This window comes from Pithys albifrons, chromosome 17, assembly GCF_047495875.1.
Source record: "Pithys albifrons albifrons isolate INPA30051 chromosome 17, PitAlb_v1, whole genome shotgun sequence".
NCBI lineage: Eukaryota > Metazoa > Chordata > Aves > Passeriformes > Thamnophilidae > Pithys > Pithys albifrons.
This window is the reverse complement of record NC_092474.1, coordinates 11,002,013-11,020,441: the sequence shown is the minus strand read 5'-3', so window position 1 is coordinate 11,020,441 and position 18,429 is coordinate 11,002,013. Positions and strand designations below refer to the sequence as shown.

The 18,429-nt window shown below is 48.7% G+C and overlaps 2 protein-coding genes and 2 non-coding genes across 4 annotated transcripts; 1 reads left to right on the top strand and 3 right to left on the bottom strand.

Moving 5' to 3' along the window:
- Positions 1 to 1,833: 1,833 nt before the first annotated feature.
- On the bottom strand, positions 1,834 to 1,974 carry LOC139680150 (U4 spliceosomal RNA). The gene has a single exon (XR_011699314.1). It is a non-coding gene; the product is annotated as a U4 spliceosomal RNA (small nuclear RNA).
- Positions 1,975 to 2,673: 699 nt separating this feature from the next.
- LOC139680151 (U4 spliceosomal RNA) lies at positions 2,674 to 2,814 on the bottom strand. Its single transcript, XR_011699315.1, has one exon. It is a non-coding gene; the product is annotated as a U4 spliceosomal RNA (small nuclear RNA).
- Positions 2,815 to 4,475: 1,661 nt separating this feature from the next.
- Positions 4,476 to 12,669, top strand: SIRT4 (sirtuin 4). The gene is made up of 5 exons (XM_071571912.1): positions 4,476 to 4,519; positions 6,838 to 7,343; positions 7,985 to 8,279; positions 9,347 to 9,549; positions 9,992 to 12,669. The coding sequence occupies exons 2-4, from the start codon at positions 6,844 to 6,846 to the stop codon at positions 9,509 to 9,511; spliced, it is 960 nt and encodes a 319-aa protein (XP_071428013.1). The 5' UTR covers positions 4,476 to 4,519; positions 6,838 to 6,843; the 3' UTR covers positions 9,512 to 9,549; positions 9,992 to 12,669.
- A 3,158-nt stretch (positions 12,670 to 15,827) lies between these two features.
- PLA2G1B (phospholipase A2 group IB) lies at positions 15,828 to 18,164 on the bottom strand. Its single transcript, XM_071572189.1, has 4 exons — positions 18,090 to 18,164; positions 17,857 to 18,016; positions 16,589 to 16,716; positions 15,828 to 16,004 (listed from the first exon to the last, which is right to left on the bottom strand). Exons 1-4 carry the CDS (start codon positions 18,121 to 18,123, stop codon positions 15,883 to 15,885), a joined length of 444 nt encoding a protein of 147 aa, XP_071428290.1. The 5' UTR covers positions 18,124 to 18,164; the 3' UTR covers positions 15,828 to 15,882.
- Between the last annotated feature and the right edge of the window lie 265 nt (positions 18,165 to 18,429).

Genomic DNA, 18,429 nt, shown 5'->3' with positions numbered 1-18,429 from the left:
TCAAGGCATCTTTCCCTCTTGTCAAAGCATCGTTTACCAGTTACAGATCAGCTCCCTAGAAGGGTGGCTTGACCTCTACACATTCAACACTCAGACTGGATGGATTAACTGTCCACCTGTCCCCTTCAGGGCTGTAATCTCAGACTGGCTGCCAAACAGAGGAGTGATCCAAGCTCATTTCATAGCACTACTGATGAAAAGCACCATTATTTACAGCAGAGAGTTTATGTCAGAGAAGAGATATGAAGCTACACTGACTTGTAAGGCATGTTTAGAACCTACCTGTGCACTTTCCAGAGTGACTTGAAACTGCAGTGATGCTGACGCAGTGTGTCCTCTGTGCTGTGCCACGTGAACATAGTGCAAGGGGATGTAGCTCTTTCTTCAGGTGAATGTGAGAAAGAAAAATTCAATCAGAGGTTTAGGCTTAAGGCAATAGCAGTAAATCACAACATGCAACTTCCCCATTCAAGGTCCAAACTCAAACTTGTTGAAAGGATCCATTGCAGCAAAATAGATTTGATTTCTGACCTAAGATGTAGGACACAACTTTGCAATGCAAAGTGAAAGCACCACACCAGGGCATTATCACAAACAATTCTGGCAGAAGAGATGAGACACAGTGAAGTGATAAAACCAATACTCATCAACACAGTTTATATGAATCAAGGATTTACATGTGACTCATTGCAAACTACATATGTTTTTGTTATTTACCAGCGTGGCTTATTCTGCCAGAGGGTAATGGCATCCCTGTGCTTCAGGTTTTGATTTCAAACTCATTGCTGGCAGTGGAGTTTAAATGGGGGAAGGGAGGGGGCAGATACAACCTGTGAGGTTTCATCATTACTCTTGTGTATAATACCCCAGCATATTTGATTGTTAAAAAAAGAAAATTATAAAGAGGGAACACTAATGTTCACTACTAAGTTTTCTACTCTGCCTCGCTCTAGTTTAAAGCAGCTGCCCAGCTCAAGGTCTTACCAACCGAGCAGGAACATCCAGATGGCACACGCGACCACGCAGAGAAAGTCAGAGGCAACCCTGTCAGCAGTGAGAGCTCCATCTAATTCAGACTAAGTGATGGACAGCAGCTGCTTCCAGCTCCAGGGGAGACTCAGCCCAGGGAGCTGGTGTGTAATGGTCATTATATCTCCCTCCACGGGGTTTGTTTAGGTATTAAGACAACAGCTGCAAATTAGAAATGGATTTGGTTTACTTATATAATAGGATTTTACACCAAACTTGGCAGCTGCTTTTTCCAGAGTAAAGGTTTGTGATTTCTTTGACAGTAAGACACCTTTTTCTTTTTTTCCCTCTTTTTTTAAAGCAAGTGATGCCAACGGACATACATAAAGAAATGTACACAAAATGGAGGTTACAGCACTTTGCAGTGAAAGCTGTTCCCTAATAGGTTTTGAAGGACTTCTAGATCCAGTCAAGCACGATTCATAATTTCACCCAGTTGCTCCAGAAATGCTCCCTCTCCCCCCTTCCTAAGCTACCTTCTGAGAGGCTGAGCTCCCTAAAGGATCCTCCTCAACGAGAGCTACACGAGAAAGGCTTCTCCAGTACCTCAGTCACTCCACTTCCACTTTCACTGACGGATTCCTCCTTCAACAGCTTTGAAAGAAAAAGGCAGAGATATTTATTAAACCACGTCTGTTGCATGAAGTACAGTTGCCAGCGCTCAGGAAGAACAAAGGCATACACTTTTAAGCGGGAATAGCTGTTTACAACGGCCCTAACATCAGTAGCTGAAGCTATACATGCAACAGATAAGACACTCTTCCTACTATTATTTTCTTCCTGTTTTTTAACCACAGTATTCAGTCTCCGTAGAGACTGTCAAAAATTGCCAATGCCGACTATATTTCAAGTCGTCATGGCGGGGTATTGGGAAAAGTTTTCAATTAGCAATAATCGCGCCTCGGATTAACCTCATTGGCTACGATACTGCCACTGCGCAAAGCTGACGCGTATCTCCAGCCACCACCGGGCCTGGCCCCGGGGCCGCCACCCACCTCGGGGCGAGTCCCGCCGCCCGCCCGCTCCGTCTCTCACTGCACCGGGCAGCTGCCTCCGCCCTCTCCGCGCTCCTCGCGGTCCCTCGGAACCCCCGGTGTACGTTCCACCCCCGGTGCCGAGCCCCGGAGCGGCCGCGGAGGCTGGTGGGAAGCCGTATGCAAAGCAGGAGACACGTCAGAGCGGCAGCGCGGTGCTGAATGAATGAATGAATGAATGAATGAAGGGTCCCCGCCGCCTGCGCGCACCGCCCGCACCCCCGCCCGGTCATCCCCAGGGACCACAGCCCGCGGCGAGACCCAGCCCGAGTCCTTCCCCGCCACCTGCTCCTGGTTTTTGGCAGGAGCAGGTGGCGGGGAAGGACTCGGGCTGGGCTGGGGCGAGCCCCAGGATGCCCGCGCAGGGAGGGGTGCGGATAAACTTGAAGGCGCTTTTACGTAAAAAGTTCGGTACTTGCCTTTTTCTTTCAACGCTGCTGAAGAAGACGTGGTTAGTGAAAATACAAGCGAAGGGACTAAAGACCGCCAAGAAATGTTACTCATGAAGAAAATTCTTCAGAGATAGGCCCCCCGCCCCATACTATGGCTCGACGTACCTTAGCTAATAACACGAATTGTGCACATCTATTTTTTAACCACCTTAAAACAGCCTCGTGGGAGGCTCTCAAAAATTGCCAATGCCGACTGTATTTCAAGTCGTCATGGCGGGGTATTGGGAAAAGTTTTCAACTAGCAATAATCGCGCCTCGGATTAACCTCATGGGCTACGATACTGCCACTGCGCAAAGCTGATCTCTCCCTCCCACCCCGCCGACCCCGGGACTGCCGCTCCGCCGGAGCGGTCAGAGCGGCCCCCGGTGCCGCCAAGCCCCGCACACCCCGCACACCGCGCCCGCAGCCCGCGATCCGCCGGCACGGCAGGATGGACCGGGCGGCGCCAGGGGGATGTCCCGTGGGACGGCGGAGCGACCGAGATACGCGGAGGGTGCCGGGAGGGCGCTATGGTAATGAGCTGCAGGGAAAGGGCTGCCCTAGGCGGGGTATTGCCCCAGAATCGCCGTGTCCCATCCCGGGACGGAGCGCTCGGAGCTGGCGGATGGCCCTGGGGGAGTACCAGAATGAAGTGGGGTCTGCCCGGTGCCACTTGCCCTCGCCACCCTGGTGGCACCACAGTGGAGCTACCACTGTTAGAAACAGAATTAAGGTTTTGCTGAAGCTAAAGGAATAGTTAAGGGGTAGTGAAGTTTCCAACGGTTTTTAGCGCCTTTGGAGGGAGATAGGGGATCTGGGACAGGCAGGCAATCGGGGCCAGGCTGTGAACCCCAATTCCCAGCCAATAGGAAGAGGGGACAGGGACCTTTCAGCCGGGAAAGGATACAGAAAAGTTCTTTTTGTTCTGGGTGTGTCTCCTAGGCCAGGGGGACACACCCGCTTCAGCTGAATTTGATAAATAAAAGTTTAGTTTTGATTTGATGACTTTGTTCCCTCTAAATTTTATTGGCAAAATTTGAGCATTTCTCACAGTACCCAACGGTTTAAAAAACACGTTTAAACGATTAAAATAAGAGTCGCTAAAAGTCATTTAGACTCACGGAGCTGCCAAAAAGAGGGTCGTGCCTCGCACCTCCCCAGGGCCCCGGGGCGGAGGGACGGGCAGTGAACAGGATGCACCTCTTCCTCGGCGCCAGGCACAATCTCGGCTCACCTGGGCTTTGAAATAACTGCAACAGGCAAGAAAAATGCATTAGGAAATCCTGCAATGTTTTGAACTGAATAGCAAGAGCTCTTTGGTGAATGCACTCCAAAAGCAATCTAAATTATTAGAAAGAGCCTATTGCCTTGTATCTATTATCAAGCAGCTGCCATGCAGCAGACTGGCCTTCCTCCTATTTCTTCCTCAGAAAAATACGGCTCCTTTGAAACAAACAAACAAAAATAAACAAACAAAAAGCCACAAAAGCCTCCTTATTGCTACAGCTTATCAGGTGATTATAGAGACTGAAACCTGGACCAAGCGGAGAGGCAGGACAGATTTTCTTGCCAGGGCAAGGCAGCAGGCAGGTCTGCACGGCCCTGATTCCCGAGCTAGAAGAGGTGTCTTTAACAGTCCTCTGTTTATTTTAATTCCATTATTTGTTTAATCACATTTTAAGCCTAAACTTGTTAGTGAAATCATCTTTTATAAGGACAAGCATTTACAATGTACTTTGTCAAAACCATGACAAGCATTTGCATCAAATCAAGGCGGGATTTAATCTTGTGAGTTTCCGTGAGCGCTGCTATGATGTTCTCAGCGTTTTCAAATTGACTCGGGTGTCAGAATGTCAGGGACACCTTTTTTTAACCCCTCACTTTTTTTTTTTTTTTTGAAGCATGGGAATTGTAGTCTTTTCGTTTAGGGCTTAGTGTCTCCATGAACTACATTTCCCAGAAAGCAGCTCTTCCGGCAGGCCAGCCCTTTCCTCCCGCGGTCGGTCAGGGCAGCACCATGAGAGGTGAGTTTCCAGGCGTTATTCACCGTGTCCTTCTTATTTCATTAGGCGATTTTCCTTCGGCTGCTCTCCCGCACCCCCCATGGTCACAGGGATAGAGACAGGGATGACATGGGAGTCCCTCTGGATTTCCGGCCTGTAACCGTTTGTAGAGTCTTGTTTATGTTCTGCCTTAACCTTGCCTAATCTTTTTCTGTGGAGCATCTTGAGTGTATTGTAAAAACAAACTCAAGCCTCAGCTTTCCATAGGTACGTTTAAAGAGTTTCACTTATTATGTACAGTAATTATTTTTTTTTTAATCTGAGCACTTTTATTGTAAAAGCAGCTTTGCATTTGACAGGAAATATTCCGTCTTTTGTAACTTTCTCTCCTCCACAGCCCTTCTCTGGTTCATCGCAGCTCTCAAATGTATCTGTTATTTTTGCCTTCTCTCTCTTGTGAGCCAACTTCTATTACATTGCTATTTCATTTCCCCTCTCAGTATTTCCATCTGAGAGATCTTTGGGTCATAAGGGGCATGAATGAAGAGTTTTCATCAGTTAAGGCAATTTAATTACTATCAAACTGGCCTAACAGCCTTTGGGGAGCAGCATGACAGAAGTTATTCTCAAAGCAAATTAGTTTATTTGGAGACTTTGTTCCTTCTAATTAATTCATGTGGGAAATTAAACCTCTTCAGAGGGAATGCCCAACACAACTCCTGTTAAACAGCCAAAGAAGGCAAAAATCATGGCAAACAGAATCCACAGCTTAGATTTAAAAAGCAATTCAGACTATGGAGGCAGTCCAGTCTTGCCTGTAATTCAGCTGATGATTATGCAAAGCCTTGAGAATTGGAGATTAACTGAGACAAATCTACTCTTAGCCACTGGCATCAGTTGAGTATCACTATACTTAGAGCTCAACGCCCAGACTTTAATTGCTCCATTTACTGTAAGACCTGGTACTTGAGGGGGGCTGGGGGCTTGAGTCAAGGCCATTTAGATGCAGGAGGAGTCTAAAATACAGGTCACCAGAAGTTCTGAGGTGCCAGCCTTTTAGACAGGTAAGCTGACCACTCCAATACCTCTGCCTGCAGGTTTCCTGTGGGCAGCAATTTATGAAACTGCCCATATGCTTTAACCACTGACAGCTACAGGCTGCACAGAGCCCTAATTCAAGATTCACAGATCATTAATTCAAGTCCTTCCTCCATTTTCCACATGTTGTTGAAGGCCCCTTACTGAGAGAGATGGTGGGAGGCAAAAATACCAAAGAGTCAATTCTTAGTACTGTCACTTTCAGAACTTTTGTACTTTGTATGCGAAACCGTAGAGAGGCACAGAGTTTTAAAACAATGAAGTGGAGAAAGAACTGCAGGCTACTAGAAAGCCCCAAAAATACGAAAGTCCAAACCAATCCACTGCTGTCTCAACAGGTCCTGCACATAAGTCCAGGCTACTTACCAGCAGAGCCATCCTGCCTGTCCCCAGCAGGGAATGCCATTCCTCCCTCTAAGCAGGCCGTCAGTCCCTTTCCCACCTACCAGGCACTTGTTTCTGCCCCCCACACATTTGGGTGATCCCTTCTTTCTCAGCAATGCCTGTTTGTGCTGGAGAAGCAAAGCAGTGCCCCTTCAGCTCTCCACTGACTCTGGAGAGGGGACACCCACAAAAGAGGAGATGCCAGAGGCATTTAGACAGTGTCCTAGTAACCTTCAGTCCCCATTCAAGGCCTGTTCTGCACCAGCCTTTTGTAGAAAAAAAAACGAAACACACCACAGAGGAGTAACTCCAGTCAAGGCCTTTATCCTGAAAAAAACCAACATTTCAAGGTTGTTTTTCTTTCCCTTCCCACAACACATGTTAAGGATGGAGTAGGCAGGACTGATTTGGAGCAGGCAGAATGTTAAAAAAGCAGAGCAAGGGTCTCTTCTGGGGAGGAAACAGCCAGCACCTCTGGGGTGGGGTGCTTGGCCTTCCTGCCAAGCATGGAAAAGACTTTGCATGCTCAGGTCTTTCTGGGCTCTTTACAAGTTCTCTTAGGCAGCTGTCCTTCCCACTAGGATAGAAGAGCAGGAACCCTAAAGTCAGGGCTGTTAACTTTGCCCTTGTACCTTGAGCAGTGCTCAGTGCTGCCATTGTCAAAGGGGTATGTGAGTGCTGTCCTTGGATAGCAGGCTTTAGTTAACATTTCCAAAACAATTTCTTTCTTTACTAAACAGAAAAAAGAGCAAAAAATACTTAGGAGCATCATTTTCCAGAGAATCCCAAGAAAATGGCATTAAGGTCACACTCTTTGTTTCCTTTTACCTTCCATGTGTTCTCTTGTTGCCTTTTAGCTGAACATGTTCTCTGCCAGGAAGTTGTCTGGAGTTTTCAGAGCCACCAGATTCCTTCAGTTCAGATCCCATTCTGTGTCCAAAACCTCTCCAAACTTGACTTTCGTGCCAGCCTGTCTTCCCCCGGATCCCGTGGAAGTAGAGGAGCTGCAGCACTTTGTTTCTAGGTCCAAGAGGCTGTTTGTCATGACTGGAGCTGGAATCTCGACTGAGTCAGGGATCCCGGATTACCGCTCCGAAGGGGTCGGGCTCTATGCCAGGACAGACAGACGGCCTGTCCAGCACGCTGAGTTCGTGCGCAGCGCCAGCGCCCGGCAGCGCTACTGGGCAAGGAACTTCGTGGGCTGGCCCCAGTTCTCCTCCCACCAGCCAAACACAGCACACCTGGTCCTAAGAGACTGGGAGAAGCTGGGGAAGCTGCACTGGCTGGTGACCCAGAACGTGGATGCCCTTCACACCAAGGCCGGGAGCCAGCGCCTGACAGAGCTGCACGGCTGCACACACAGGTACGGCTGCTGGCACAGCGAGGGCAGTCACTGCTCCTGGCCCTCGGTCAGGGTGACTGACAGGCAGCTGCAGGGGCAGCTGCCGAGGAACCAGGCAAAATGTCCATGATGTGTTCCTGGAGATGATGCACTTGGTGGTGGTGCTGGGCTGGGTGGAGAAAAAGATCATAAGCCAGTGCTGTTCACAGCACAGTGTTTGAGAAACGTGACCACCACTATTTTTTCAAAGTCATATTTGAAGCCTGCATCAATATCCCCTTTCCTTGATACAGGAAATGTCCTCCTAGTGAAGAGGACAAGGGGATCCTGAGGATGCAAGGATTGTCCACCAGTGCTAAGCAGAGTGGATAGTGCCAGAATGGCACAGCACGGGTAAACTGGAGAAGGGCCACCACAGCCTGGCTGGGATTACCCAAGTTTCCAGATGAAAAAGCACAGCCTGAACTGGGAGAGAGGATGCTCAAGGTTCAAAGCACTTCCTCTAGAGCATTCCTACAAAGCAGCAGTTGGAGACAGACAGCTCCTTGACCTGTATTCTTTGGAAAATAAATATGGAAAATTATGACAGGCCTTCTAAGGAACAAGTTACAGGCTCCAGATCTTCTGCTGACTCTTCATTAAGACTTTGCTCTGAATTTCAGGGTTTTCTGCTTGGCCTGTGGAGACCAAATCTTGCGCTCTGAGCTTCAGGAGCACTTTGAAGCTCTGAATCCTGCTTGGAAAGCTGAAGCGTTTGGTGTGGCCCCAGATGGGGATGTCTTCCTGACAGATGAGCAGGTGCGCAATTTCCAAGTCCCAGCCTGCCGTAAGTGTGGTGGGATCCTGAAGCCTGACGTGACATTCTTTGGAGACACGGTGAGCCAGGAAAAAGTGAGTTTTGTGCACCAGCGCCTGGCAGAATCAGACTCCATGCTGGTGGCAGGATCCTCTATGCAGGTAGGTAGGTCTGCCTCCCACACTGAATTCCTGCTTCCCTGCAATGATCCTGGCTCTTACAACGTAGGCTTGTGGATCAGATCAGCTTCTTTGTATTTTATTTTTACTGTGGTTGGAATCTGGCTCCCCAGATGACTTGTCTGGGTTTCCCTGTCACTGTTGCCAGACTATTTCATGCTGCTGTAACTCCACTCAGACCTCTCTCTGCTGTCTCCTCCATCAGGACACTGTAGGTTTACCATTGCCCATAAAGCCAAGATACCTGGCACAATTCAGTCCTCGCATTTTTTTTCTTGAAATTTTTAGCCTTTGGCAGCTTTTTAGGCCTCATGGCATACTGTGTGAAATTTCAGATTTTAGGACTTCTAATTCCGTATTAAATTCTCAAAAAGAGCACTGAAATACCTCTCCTTACTACTTAGGATTGTCCTTTGTATCACAATGTGTTTTCTCCATTAGCCTCTCATAGATAAGGTATTTAAACAACAGGTGTTTCAAAAACCACAGAAGCTTTTGTAATACTGTTTGTATAACAGAATTTTTTTCAGGAACAAGTTTCATTACATTGAAATACCCTATTCTAACACCTCAAGAACAAGACAAAAACAAGGCTGCCTGGTTGTGATTCTCTTGGCTTCGGGATACTGGAGACAAATTCCTCGAGTTTGCACTTCTTAAGCTTATAATCCTTTGTGCAGGAATGATTGAAATGCCTTAGGTTTGTTCTTGTACTACCTAAGCTGGGCCATGTGAGAACCATCAAAGTGCAGCATTTAAGTACTTATGATAACTAATAAAAGCTGCTGCAGAGATTTACTAAAAGACAAGGACGTTTCCCTCCAATGTGTTGTGAAATTTCAGTTTTATGAAACTACAAATCCTTCACGGACAGAGGTTAAAAGCTGTTCTTTTCTGTGTGCTCCTGAATGAAGACATTTCCTACCTGAACCCTGTATGTACAGCCCCTTTTCCCACTGCCAACAGCAATTATTTTCCTTTCCTTACTCCTTTCTGTAGCTCTTCCCTTGCCTAAGCTGCCAGTAATTTGTCTTCTGGTGTTCCTGCAGGTATACTCTGGTTACAGGTTTGCCCTGGCTGCCCGGGAGAAGAAGCTGCCAATTGCAGTCCTTAACATTGGGCCCACCCGGTTAGATCACTTTGCATCCTTAAAGCTGAATTCCCGCTGTGGAGAGCTGCTGCCTTTGATTGTTGTGCACGACCAAACCAGCTGAGCTCCAGCAGCTCTCAGGAGTACAGTTATTTCTGCCGGGTGAGTACCTTCCCTGGTCAGTCACCTTGCAGGGTAAGGGGATGGGTTCCTGGCTGAGACTGAGATGTGCTGACTAAAAAGGTGTTCCCACACTGTGCAGGAAAACGTGGCTGGAAATTTTTATTTCTAACAGTTACGCTCTGATGGGCCCTGATACTGTTTCCCATGATCATAAACAAAAGCACACTAAGTGCTAATGCTTCCAGAAGACTGGGCAGGAGCAGCCAGAACACTCAGCAATGTTGAATTCCAATTCATTTGTCAGTATGAGAAAACTACAGATCATCTGTAGTTCCAGGGAACCTGATCCCACTGTTGCATTTGCAACTGACAATTCAAAAGCTGTTCCTGGTTGAATTGGTCCAGCTAATCCTAATCAAACACTGCCGTTTAAAGTAATCAATTCCATCGATAAAGCAGCTTCTTCCTTCCACTCCTGCAGGAATCATCATCTCAGGAAGGGGAAAACCTCGACCTGAGAGGCAGCTGAGGTCTGGTGTGTGGCCGCTGAGGACACCAGGAGAGGGCAGCAGGACTCGCCCGTGTCGGCCTCACGGGTTCCCTCCACTGAAACCATCCCCACTTATCAGGAAACAGAATGATGATGAAAAAACACATTTGTCTGCCTTACCTTGCCGTGGTAAACAGTGCCTTTTCATTCACTGGGACAGGATAATCAGACTACTGTATCTGAGGACAAAATAGCTTAATTACAGTTGTCCCCAGAGGAGAATGAGGGACAGGGATTTCAACTGAATAACCTGAAGCTGTAGCACAGGAGGACGATGTGGGAAACCAGGGCATCTGCTGGAGGATGGAATATCACTAGTGGGAAACCAGAATGTGCAAAGAGAAAAAGGAGGCAAGAGGAACTGCCCTTGTCATTTGAAAAAAGGTTCAAAATAGAAGCTGAACAGGAACACTGCTCTTGTAAGAGATTATTTGGAAGCACAGACCATAAGGCTGACATCTTCCAGGAAGGAGGGGAAGTCAGCATTTCTCTCAACTGTCAGTTGACAAGCTAAACTGCTTCCTCTTTGAGCCCTTTAAAATTAAATATTGTTGAAATGCCAGAGGAGTTACTTTGAGCTAATCTGACCAGCACTGCTTTCAGAGGGGCTGCTACATTTTCCAGAATGCATTTTCTGAATGTGTTATTTAATTAATGAATAGCTAAGTAGTGAATTAAAATTGTTTACAAGATTCATACCATTTGCATTGTAATTTTCTCTCCCTCCTATGATTTATTTAAGTACACTCTCAATAGCCAGTTTAGATTCATTTTTTTCCATTGCAAAAATGCAGAATGTAATTAGTAGCAGCTGATGAATTAAGAGGGAAATACAATTAAATCTGTACAATAGGCCTCCCTCAGGAAGTAATCTCAAGCTATTAATAGATGCAATTTCCACACTCCTAACAGGAGATCCATCACTACTGAGTAACCATTTTTTGTTGATCCTTAGGCTGGTATTCTAAGCCATATCAAACTATTTAGAGAGTAAAAGACAGAATCTTGCACAAACTAGAAAACTAAATTTTTGACTTTGACCTTCTGCATGAATCTACCACTCCCCTTCTGGCTATGAGGGATATTAATTGTTGGGGTTTTTCACACGCCCCCTCCTACTCTGCAAACAAAATGTCCTGTAGTAATATTTTGACAAGAACTGTAACAAGCAGTTGGAAACAAGGATGACAGAGTCATCTGCTAAAAGGTCAAGTAGCAAAGCAAGGACAACTGACCACATGATGCAAAGTTCTTTTTTTGCTTTTGTTGATTCAAATTCATGCTAGGCAGGAGCAATAAAGCACAGAAAATAAGGGATATGTAGGCACCCAGTTTCTGCAGAAGGTAGAGGGCATTAAGATGCTGAACACATTTTGAAATTTGGCTATTATGGGTCAGAGGAGTGATGGCCTCACTTAGAAACCAAGTGATATCAGTTCAGGACCCCCACTTGCATTGTGCTCTCATTTAAGGGAGACCTCACTTCCCAGTAAGTCAAGTGTCTGCTGTTTGGAGTGAAGAGTTTCACAGATGTCACTCCATATTCATCTGTCCTGTCCATAGTACAGCTGTCTTACTAGCCAAAGCTTTTGCAGAAATCATACCTAAAGTACAGCAGCCTCCACACACAGTGAATTTATTTGCCTCCTTAGCAGAGGAACTGGGGCTGAGTTTCTCACCAACACATCATATTCTACCCCACCTCGAAACTCCTGTGACACTGGTGTGTCAAAAACAGAGGGGGCAGGTTTGGTGCCAGTAGAACCAGCATTGTGAGGTGTGGGGCATTGCCAGGAAAGCTAAAACATTTCAGGTGAAGGCTTGGAATGAGCTCTGTGTGACAGGTAACTAAACCCCCCACATCTATCCCTGCCTCTATTCCAGTTCTGCAGCTGAGCCAGAGGGAGAGGAATCAGGATGTCTCTTCAGCATCACTAACAGATGAGTCCCCCAAGCCTCCAGTGATAATGAGTCCCTGGGACAATGACTTGCAACAAACTGGACTTACAGAAACCTCCAGGGCTGAGCACTATAGAATGGGAATTAGCCATGCTGTGGGAAAACAGCAAACTCAGTAACAGAACTGACCTACTGTCCAGCTTCATTCCCTCTTCATTCCCTTGCAGAATTTGCAAGGGAAGAGGGTTTTAAAAGAGAGAGAAATATTTTTCCTGAAACACTAAAACAAAAGGGTCATAATCTTTGTGTTACTGGCTAAAATTATGGGAAAAGAAATGTTACAGAGCCTGAGCAGTGTTCTCACAGATCCTTTCTTTCTATGTATGTTGTCTGCTTTGAGCCAGTCTTACGCTCCACATTATTCAACCCTCTCCCACCTTTTCTGGCTCACAGTCTTTAGACCAGAACACCAATATTTTAGATCATGGCTTGCAGTTGTAGCTCTGTCTACCTGTGGGTGCCAAAAGTACACATCAGACAACAGTACAAGGACAGTTTCCTACCATGAAGTTAGCTGAATCAACAGCTAACAATCTTTCCTTTTTCTTACAACTGTTCCTCCTGAGATTTGGATGGAGTAGCTGAGAGTACCTTATAATGGATTTTTCTGCTGCACCTCTGAGAGCAGGGTTGGAGTTACCCAAAGCAAATAAAAGCCACTTCCTATTTGGCAAATCTTGTCTGTTTCTGGACAAATTCTCAGAGCACTCTGTAACTGAGTCCAGCAGCCTGAGAGGGGTATTTCACAGCTCCAGGGAGGCTGCAGATGGCCTGGAGGGCTTGGTGACTGTGGTGGAAGTGCAGCCTCCCACAATTTACAGTCAGATTGCCCCTACTGACACACCTGCTTGTCCACAACTTCTGGAAAACATCCCAAACTCCTGGGCGTGGTGAATTTGGGAGGTTCAGGAACCTTGGAGTAGAGGTGACTAAATCCACCTTCTAGAGTGTGCTGCTTCCCCTGTGCCTGCCTTCAATGGCAGCCTTGCCCAGCCTTTGCAGCAGGAAGGTGACAGTCAAGCCAGGTGGGCATTAAAACCACTGTTCAGACACCTGCAATCCTGTGTGCAGCTCCCTGTCCTCCCCTTCCCACTCAGGAAAGGTACCCACATACCAGTTTCTGCACCTCTAACTAGACAATGGCAGAGGAGAAGAAAGGCTGAGCCTGAGAGGAAGAGCAACAGTCCAAGTGTCTTATATTGGTCTCAGGCCCAAATAGAAACTGACAGAGGATCATTACCATGAGCATAATTGTTTGCTCTCTGTGTGTCTCACCTCAGCTGGAGCACTTTCATCTATGCAATGCCCATATAGTTAAGAGTAATTCAGCTCTCCCTGCAGAGCCTGAAAAATCCTGGCCTAGAAAACAACAATAGAGAAAAGGAAGATAAGAGGCTGAGATTTCACTTTGCAGGGTGAACCTCCAGGGCTGCTGTCCCCCCAGCACCTCACGTGCTGTGTAGGGCCTCAGAGCTTCCCAGTTTGCTGAGCACAGGAATACCTTGTGTTTCAGGTACTTTCTTTATGGTTTGGAACAGAAATACAGGCTGTGATGGCAGATCTTCATACACTCCTTGTACTCCCCATATGCTGGCACTAAGTCAGTTCAAGCAATCACTGGCCCTGCTCCTCCCACAGTGTTCCTCAAAGCCCTAATGAGCAGCTCTGCACAAGCCCTCCAGCCTCCCCACCTGTGCTGTTCATTAGGGCCTGACACTCCACATTTTGTGGGAAGATTCCCTATGGATGGGGGCTGTTTGAATTTATTGGTAGGTCCTTTTACACCACCAAAGCAGCATGGAAATGAGAAGCATGATCGAGGGACTAAACCTAAGTGCAATCTTACAAAATCTGTATGGAGTAAGATGGATATAAATTACAATGGAGTCTTCATTTATGCACTGAGTTTATCCATGGAATACTAGTGTGCCCCAAATGCTGGATGCCAGGAGTAGATACACTGCTCACCTCAAATCTAGAGAGTTCCTGTCACAGGCAAAATTTTACACCAGCTCCTTCTGAAATGCTTCCAACTGCACCCCAGCAATCTTCCCTGCTTGTAATGCTGCAGCTGAAAAGTACAAAGTTCCTTCTAGATAGTGATGGTATTTTACTTCTTTTCTCTGCCATGGGGTTTATCTTTTATCAGTAGAAGGGGATTTCAGTAACATTTACTTAGGAGCTTTACTGTTCTACAAAAAATGATTTCAGAGAATCAGAGCTAGTGTGTGAGCACAGGAGACCTCATCTTTCACTTCCAGCCCTAGGAATGATTCATCTTGGCCATATGGCAGGAGCACATCCAGGATCTCAGGATTTCTGTGGAAAACCACAGCTACTCAGATTCCAGAAAATTCATGTACACAAACACCCAAGGAAAAATAAGCAAAAAATATTGGTACAAAACTAGGACTTATTCTGCTGTAAGATGGAATATGTGGCTGTCACTTTTTTTAAAAAGAACAATGCAATTCACGCCATCTCATCACCATCCTAATGCCCTCAAAGATCCAGTGACTTCACTAGGAAGGCATTGCAAGTACCTTCCAACGTATCAAGCCAGCTTCTTCCTTCTCCATCTTTCTGGTTTCTCAGAGCCCTCTCACAGCCCTTGGGTTCTGCTCCATGTTTAGGTGCAGTTCATTCTGGTGATGAACCAGGGCCTTCCTCCTGCCCTGCCAGCAGACAGGAGTGAGCACCCCTGCCCCTGGAGCTCACCCACCCCTCCCCAAAGCCTCTGCCAGGGAACTTGGTACCACGGGCAGGGGGCAGCTTTGGCAGGGCTGGAAAACTGGGGCAGATCCCGTCCCTCAGAGGGGCTCCCTTGCCTTCCAGGCAAACATTACCTTCCACCCTGCAGCTCCTGACTGGGAACAGCACCAGGCAGGGGAAGGAAGGGCTCCCCAGGGTACACAGAGGTGTCCATCAGAGCTGGGAGGCCAAACTGTGACCTGGGGGACAGCCGTGCTGTGGCTACCCCTGGGTGGCCCAATTGGAGGGTGAGGGCAGACTGAAAGGGTGCCCTGAGGAGCCCCATGAGGCAGGTGAAAGGGCTCCCTGAGGAGCGTAGGAGGGAGGAGCACCAGGAGGAACCCAGGGAGTGTTGTGAGGGAGGGTGGGAGAGTCTCCCCGAGGAGCCCCTGGAGGGTGAGGAAAGGTGGGAGAAGTGCCCTGAGGAGCCCCAGCAGTGTGAGGGAGGTCACCCTGAGGGAGGTCACCCTGAGGAATGTCACCCAGGGGAACCCCCGGGACCGTGAGGGAGGTCACCATGAGGAGTCCCAGGAGTGTAAGGGAGGTCAGCATGAGGAGCCCCGGGACCGTGAGGGAGGATCCCCACGAGGAGTCCCGGGAGTGTGAGGGAGGTCACCATGAGGAGCCCCAGGAGTGTAAGGGAGGGTCACCCCGAGAAGCCCCAGAAGGATGAGGGTGGTCACCATGAGGAGACCTGGGAGTGTGAGGGAGCATCACCACAAGAAGCCCCCGGGAGCGTGAGGAAAGATCACCATGAGGAGTCCGATGAGGGTAATCACCATGAGGAGCCCCAGGAGTGTGAGGGAGGATCACCATGAGGAGCCCCCGGGAGCGTGAGGGGCGCCCCGCCCAAGGAGCTCGGAGCACCTGAGAGGGGAGTCAGGGCTGCCCTCAGGGCGCACCTGCTCGCGCTCTCGCCCCGCCCCCGCCGCGTCCAAGGGCCAATCAGCGAGCGCGGGGGGCCGCTCGCACCACCCCGCGCCGTGCGCAGAGGGGGCGGGGCCTCTCGAACCCCCCTCCCCTCAGCGCTGCGGGAGACACGGGGTGGTTTGTCAGGCGTTTATTGCAGTGCGGTTTGAGTCTTGCGGCCGCCCTGAGAGGCAGTAGGGAGACTATTTGCAGTATTTGTTGGTGTCCAGCTTCCTGTACTCGGGATTGTAGGGCGCCTTGGCGAAGCACATGGCGGCGGCGCGGTCGCAGTTGCAGATGAACATGGAGCACTCGTCGTTCTTGCCTGGAGGACAGAGAGGAGCCGTCAGAGCCCGCAGCTCCCTCGCCAGGCACTGCAGAGGCTCAGGCTGGCATTTCTGCTGTCACGGGGTACCCGTTTCACTGCTGCCATCGCGTTGGGCTGCACAGGCTTCTCGCTGCTAACCCTCTGCCCCCAGAGCTGGGTGGTCGGCCCGGCCATGCCCTGCGCATTCCTCCCTCCGTCCCCGGGAGTGCTGCTCGGCAGCCTCTCTGCCCTTCCTCTCTGCTCCAGAGCCGTATAAAGGCTCCACCACTCATCAGGGATGTCCAGCACAAGCCGAGTAACAGTTCCCAGTTAACATACTGATCTCTTGGATACTGCTATTAAAAGGAGCAAAGTACCACAGGGACTCAATCCCCTGAGGAGGAGACAGGCTTCCCTCTGATACTATATATCTTCATAAGCTTTAAAATGAGGGCTATGTGGAGAATATACACTCCAGTGCCTGTTTTTGAGGTGCCTCTTTTCCAACAACCCCCACCCGCCCCAGCCAGGACTGGAACTGTGTCATGGCACAGCCCTGTTCCTTCCGAAGACAGAAGGGAGTGCTGTGGAAATGGACGTACTGCTACATGTGATCTCTTCGTTGGAGCAGCTGAACTTGTAGAACTTAGTGTAGGGGTTGTCCAGGAGGAACCTGCAGGATTCCAGTTTCTTTGCCTGTGTGTAGCAGTTATCATGCACTTGGCAGCACCTGGGAAGCAGGGAGGAAAAGGTCAGAAACTATCAGAAATGCAGGCTCAGCTGACCTGTGACACACACAAATATGCTGGAGTTGCTTTGACAAAGCACTGAACAAAAAGAAAAGAAAAAGAAAAAAAGATACCCAGTGATAAGAGGGCAAACATAAAGCAACACAGTTGTGCCAGCTCATGGTGCAAGAGATGTGTGATACACATGTACTGACAGGAGCATCACCACAGTTGTCTGCTGGGCACAGGGAACCAGAGCCAGTGCTTACCCTACACACAGGGTGCTGAGAGCTCACAGCCAACACAAAGCACCATGTCTTGGCTTCACACTTGTGTGATCTCTAAACTGCCCAAGACATTTCACAGCATCTTCCAGCTCAGCCCCGCACGTGTTGATGGTCGTGCACTGGGCTGAGAGTGCCAGGCTGCTGGCACAAGACTGCTGGGATTAAAAATGCTGGAATGAGCACACTGTGCTGCCACAGAAAGGAAAACAGAGTTGCTGGGATTATATTTATCTTAGTAATAAGGCATCAAGGTGTGATACTGCACATCATAGAATCATAGAATGGATTGGGTTGGAGAAGACCTCTGAGATCATCAAGTCCAACCCTTGGTCCAACTCCAGTCCCTTTACCAGATCATGGCACTCAGTGCCATGGCCAAGCTCAGCTGAAAAACCTCCAGGGATGGGGAATCCACCCCCTCTCTGGGCAGCCCATTCCAATGCCTGAGCACTCTCTCTGCAAAGAATTTTTTTCTGCTCTTCAATTTCCCCTGGCAGAGCTTGAGCCCATCGTGCCCCCTTGTCCTATTGCTGAGTGCCTGGGAGAAGAGACCAACCCCCACCTGGCCAGAACTTCCCTTCAGGGAGTTCCAGACAGTGCTGAGGTCACCTCTGAGCCTCCTCTTCTCCAGGCTGAACATCCCCAGCTCCCTCAGCCTCTCCCCACAGCACTTGTGCTCCAGTCCCTTCTCCAGCCTTGCTCCCTTGAAGCAAACTATGAGAGAAGGGTTTGTTCACAGCAGCTGGAGAGTTTTGCAGACATTTAAAGGCAGGGCCAGCCGAGACAAAAGCTGGTGTGCAGAACCAGGAAAGCACAAGCAAGGAGAGAGGTTTGCAAAGGCAGAGTGTTCTAAACCTGTCGAGCTCATCCACGGGGGTCCCGCTGCCCCCCAGGCCGCAGTAGCAGCCGTAGTCAGCGTAGTCCAGCAGCGGGTGGCTGCCTGGAGTGGTGCACTTGATCATCTTGCGGAACAGCCAAATGGCCCGGGGCGAGACATCGGCGCTGGCTGCGCCCACTGAGGAGAGACACAGAGGTAGGTTAGAGTCAGGCTCGGTGTTACCAGTCCGGGGGTGAGGGCTCCTACACACCCGAGAGCAGGAAAAGCAGGGCCAGGAACTTCATTCTTGCAGGCCTTGACAGAGAGACTGGTGCTAGAGGTAATGTGTCTCTTTATACAACAAGCTCACCTTGACATGGGTATGAGATAAACCAGCCAGTATTTATGTTACTAAATGCAGAATTCTTCCATCGGAGGCTGTGAGTGGGAGGTTGTGGCGTGACCAGTTGAAGGCCAATTGAGTGAAATCTATGAAAGCTGGGAAGGCAAATATTTGCTCTCTAAATTTTTGCTATTAAATTCTTGTAATGCTACTATTAGAAGTCAGCCTGAAAGATCTGATGTTTTTAAGGGCTCTCTGCTGAAAAACA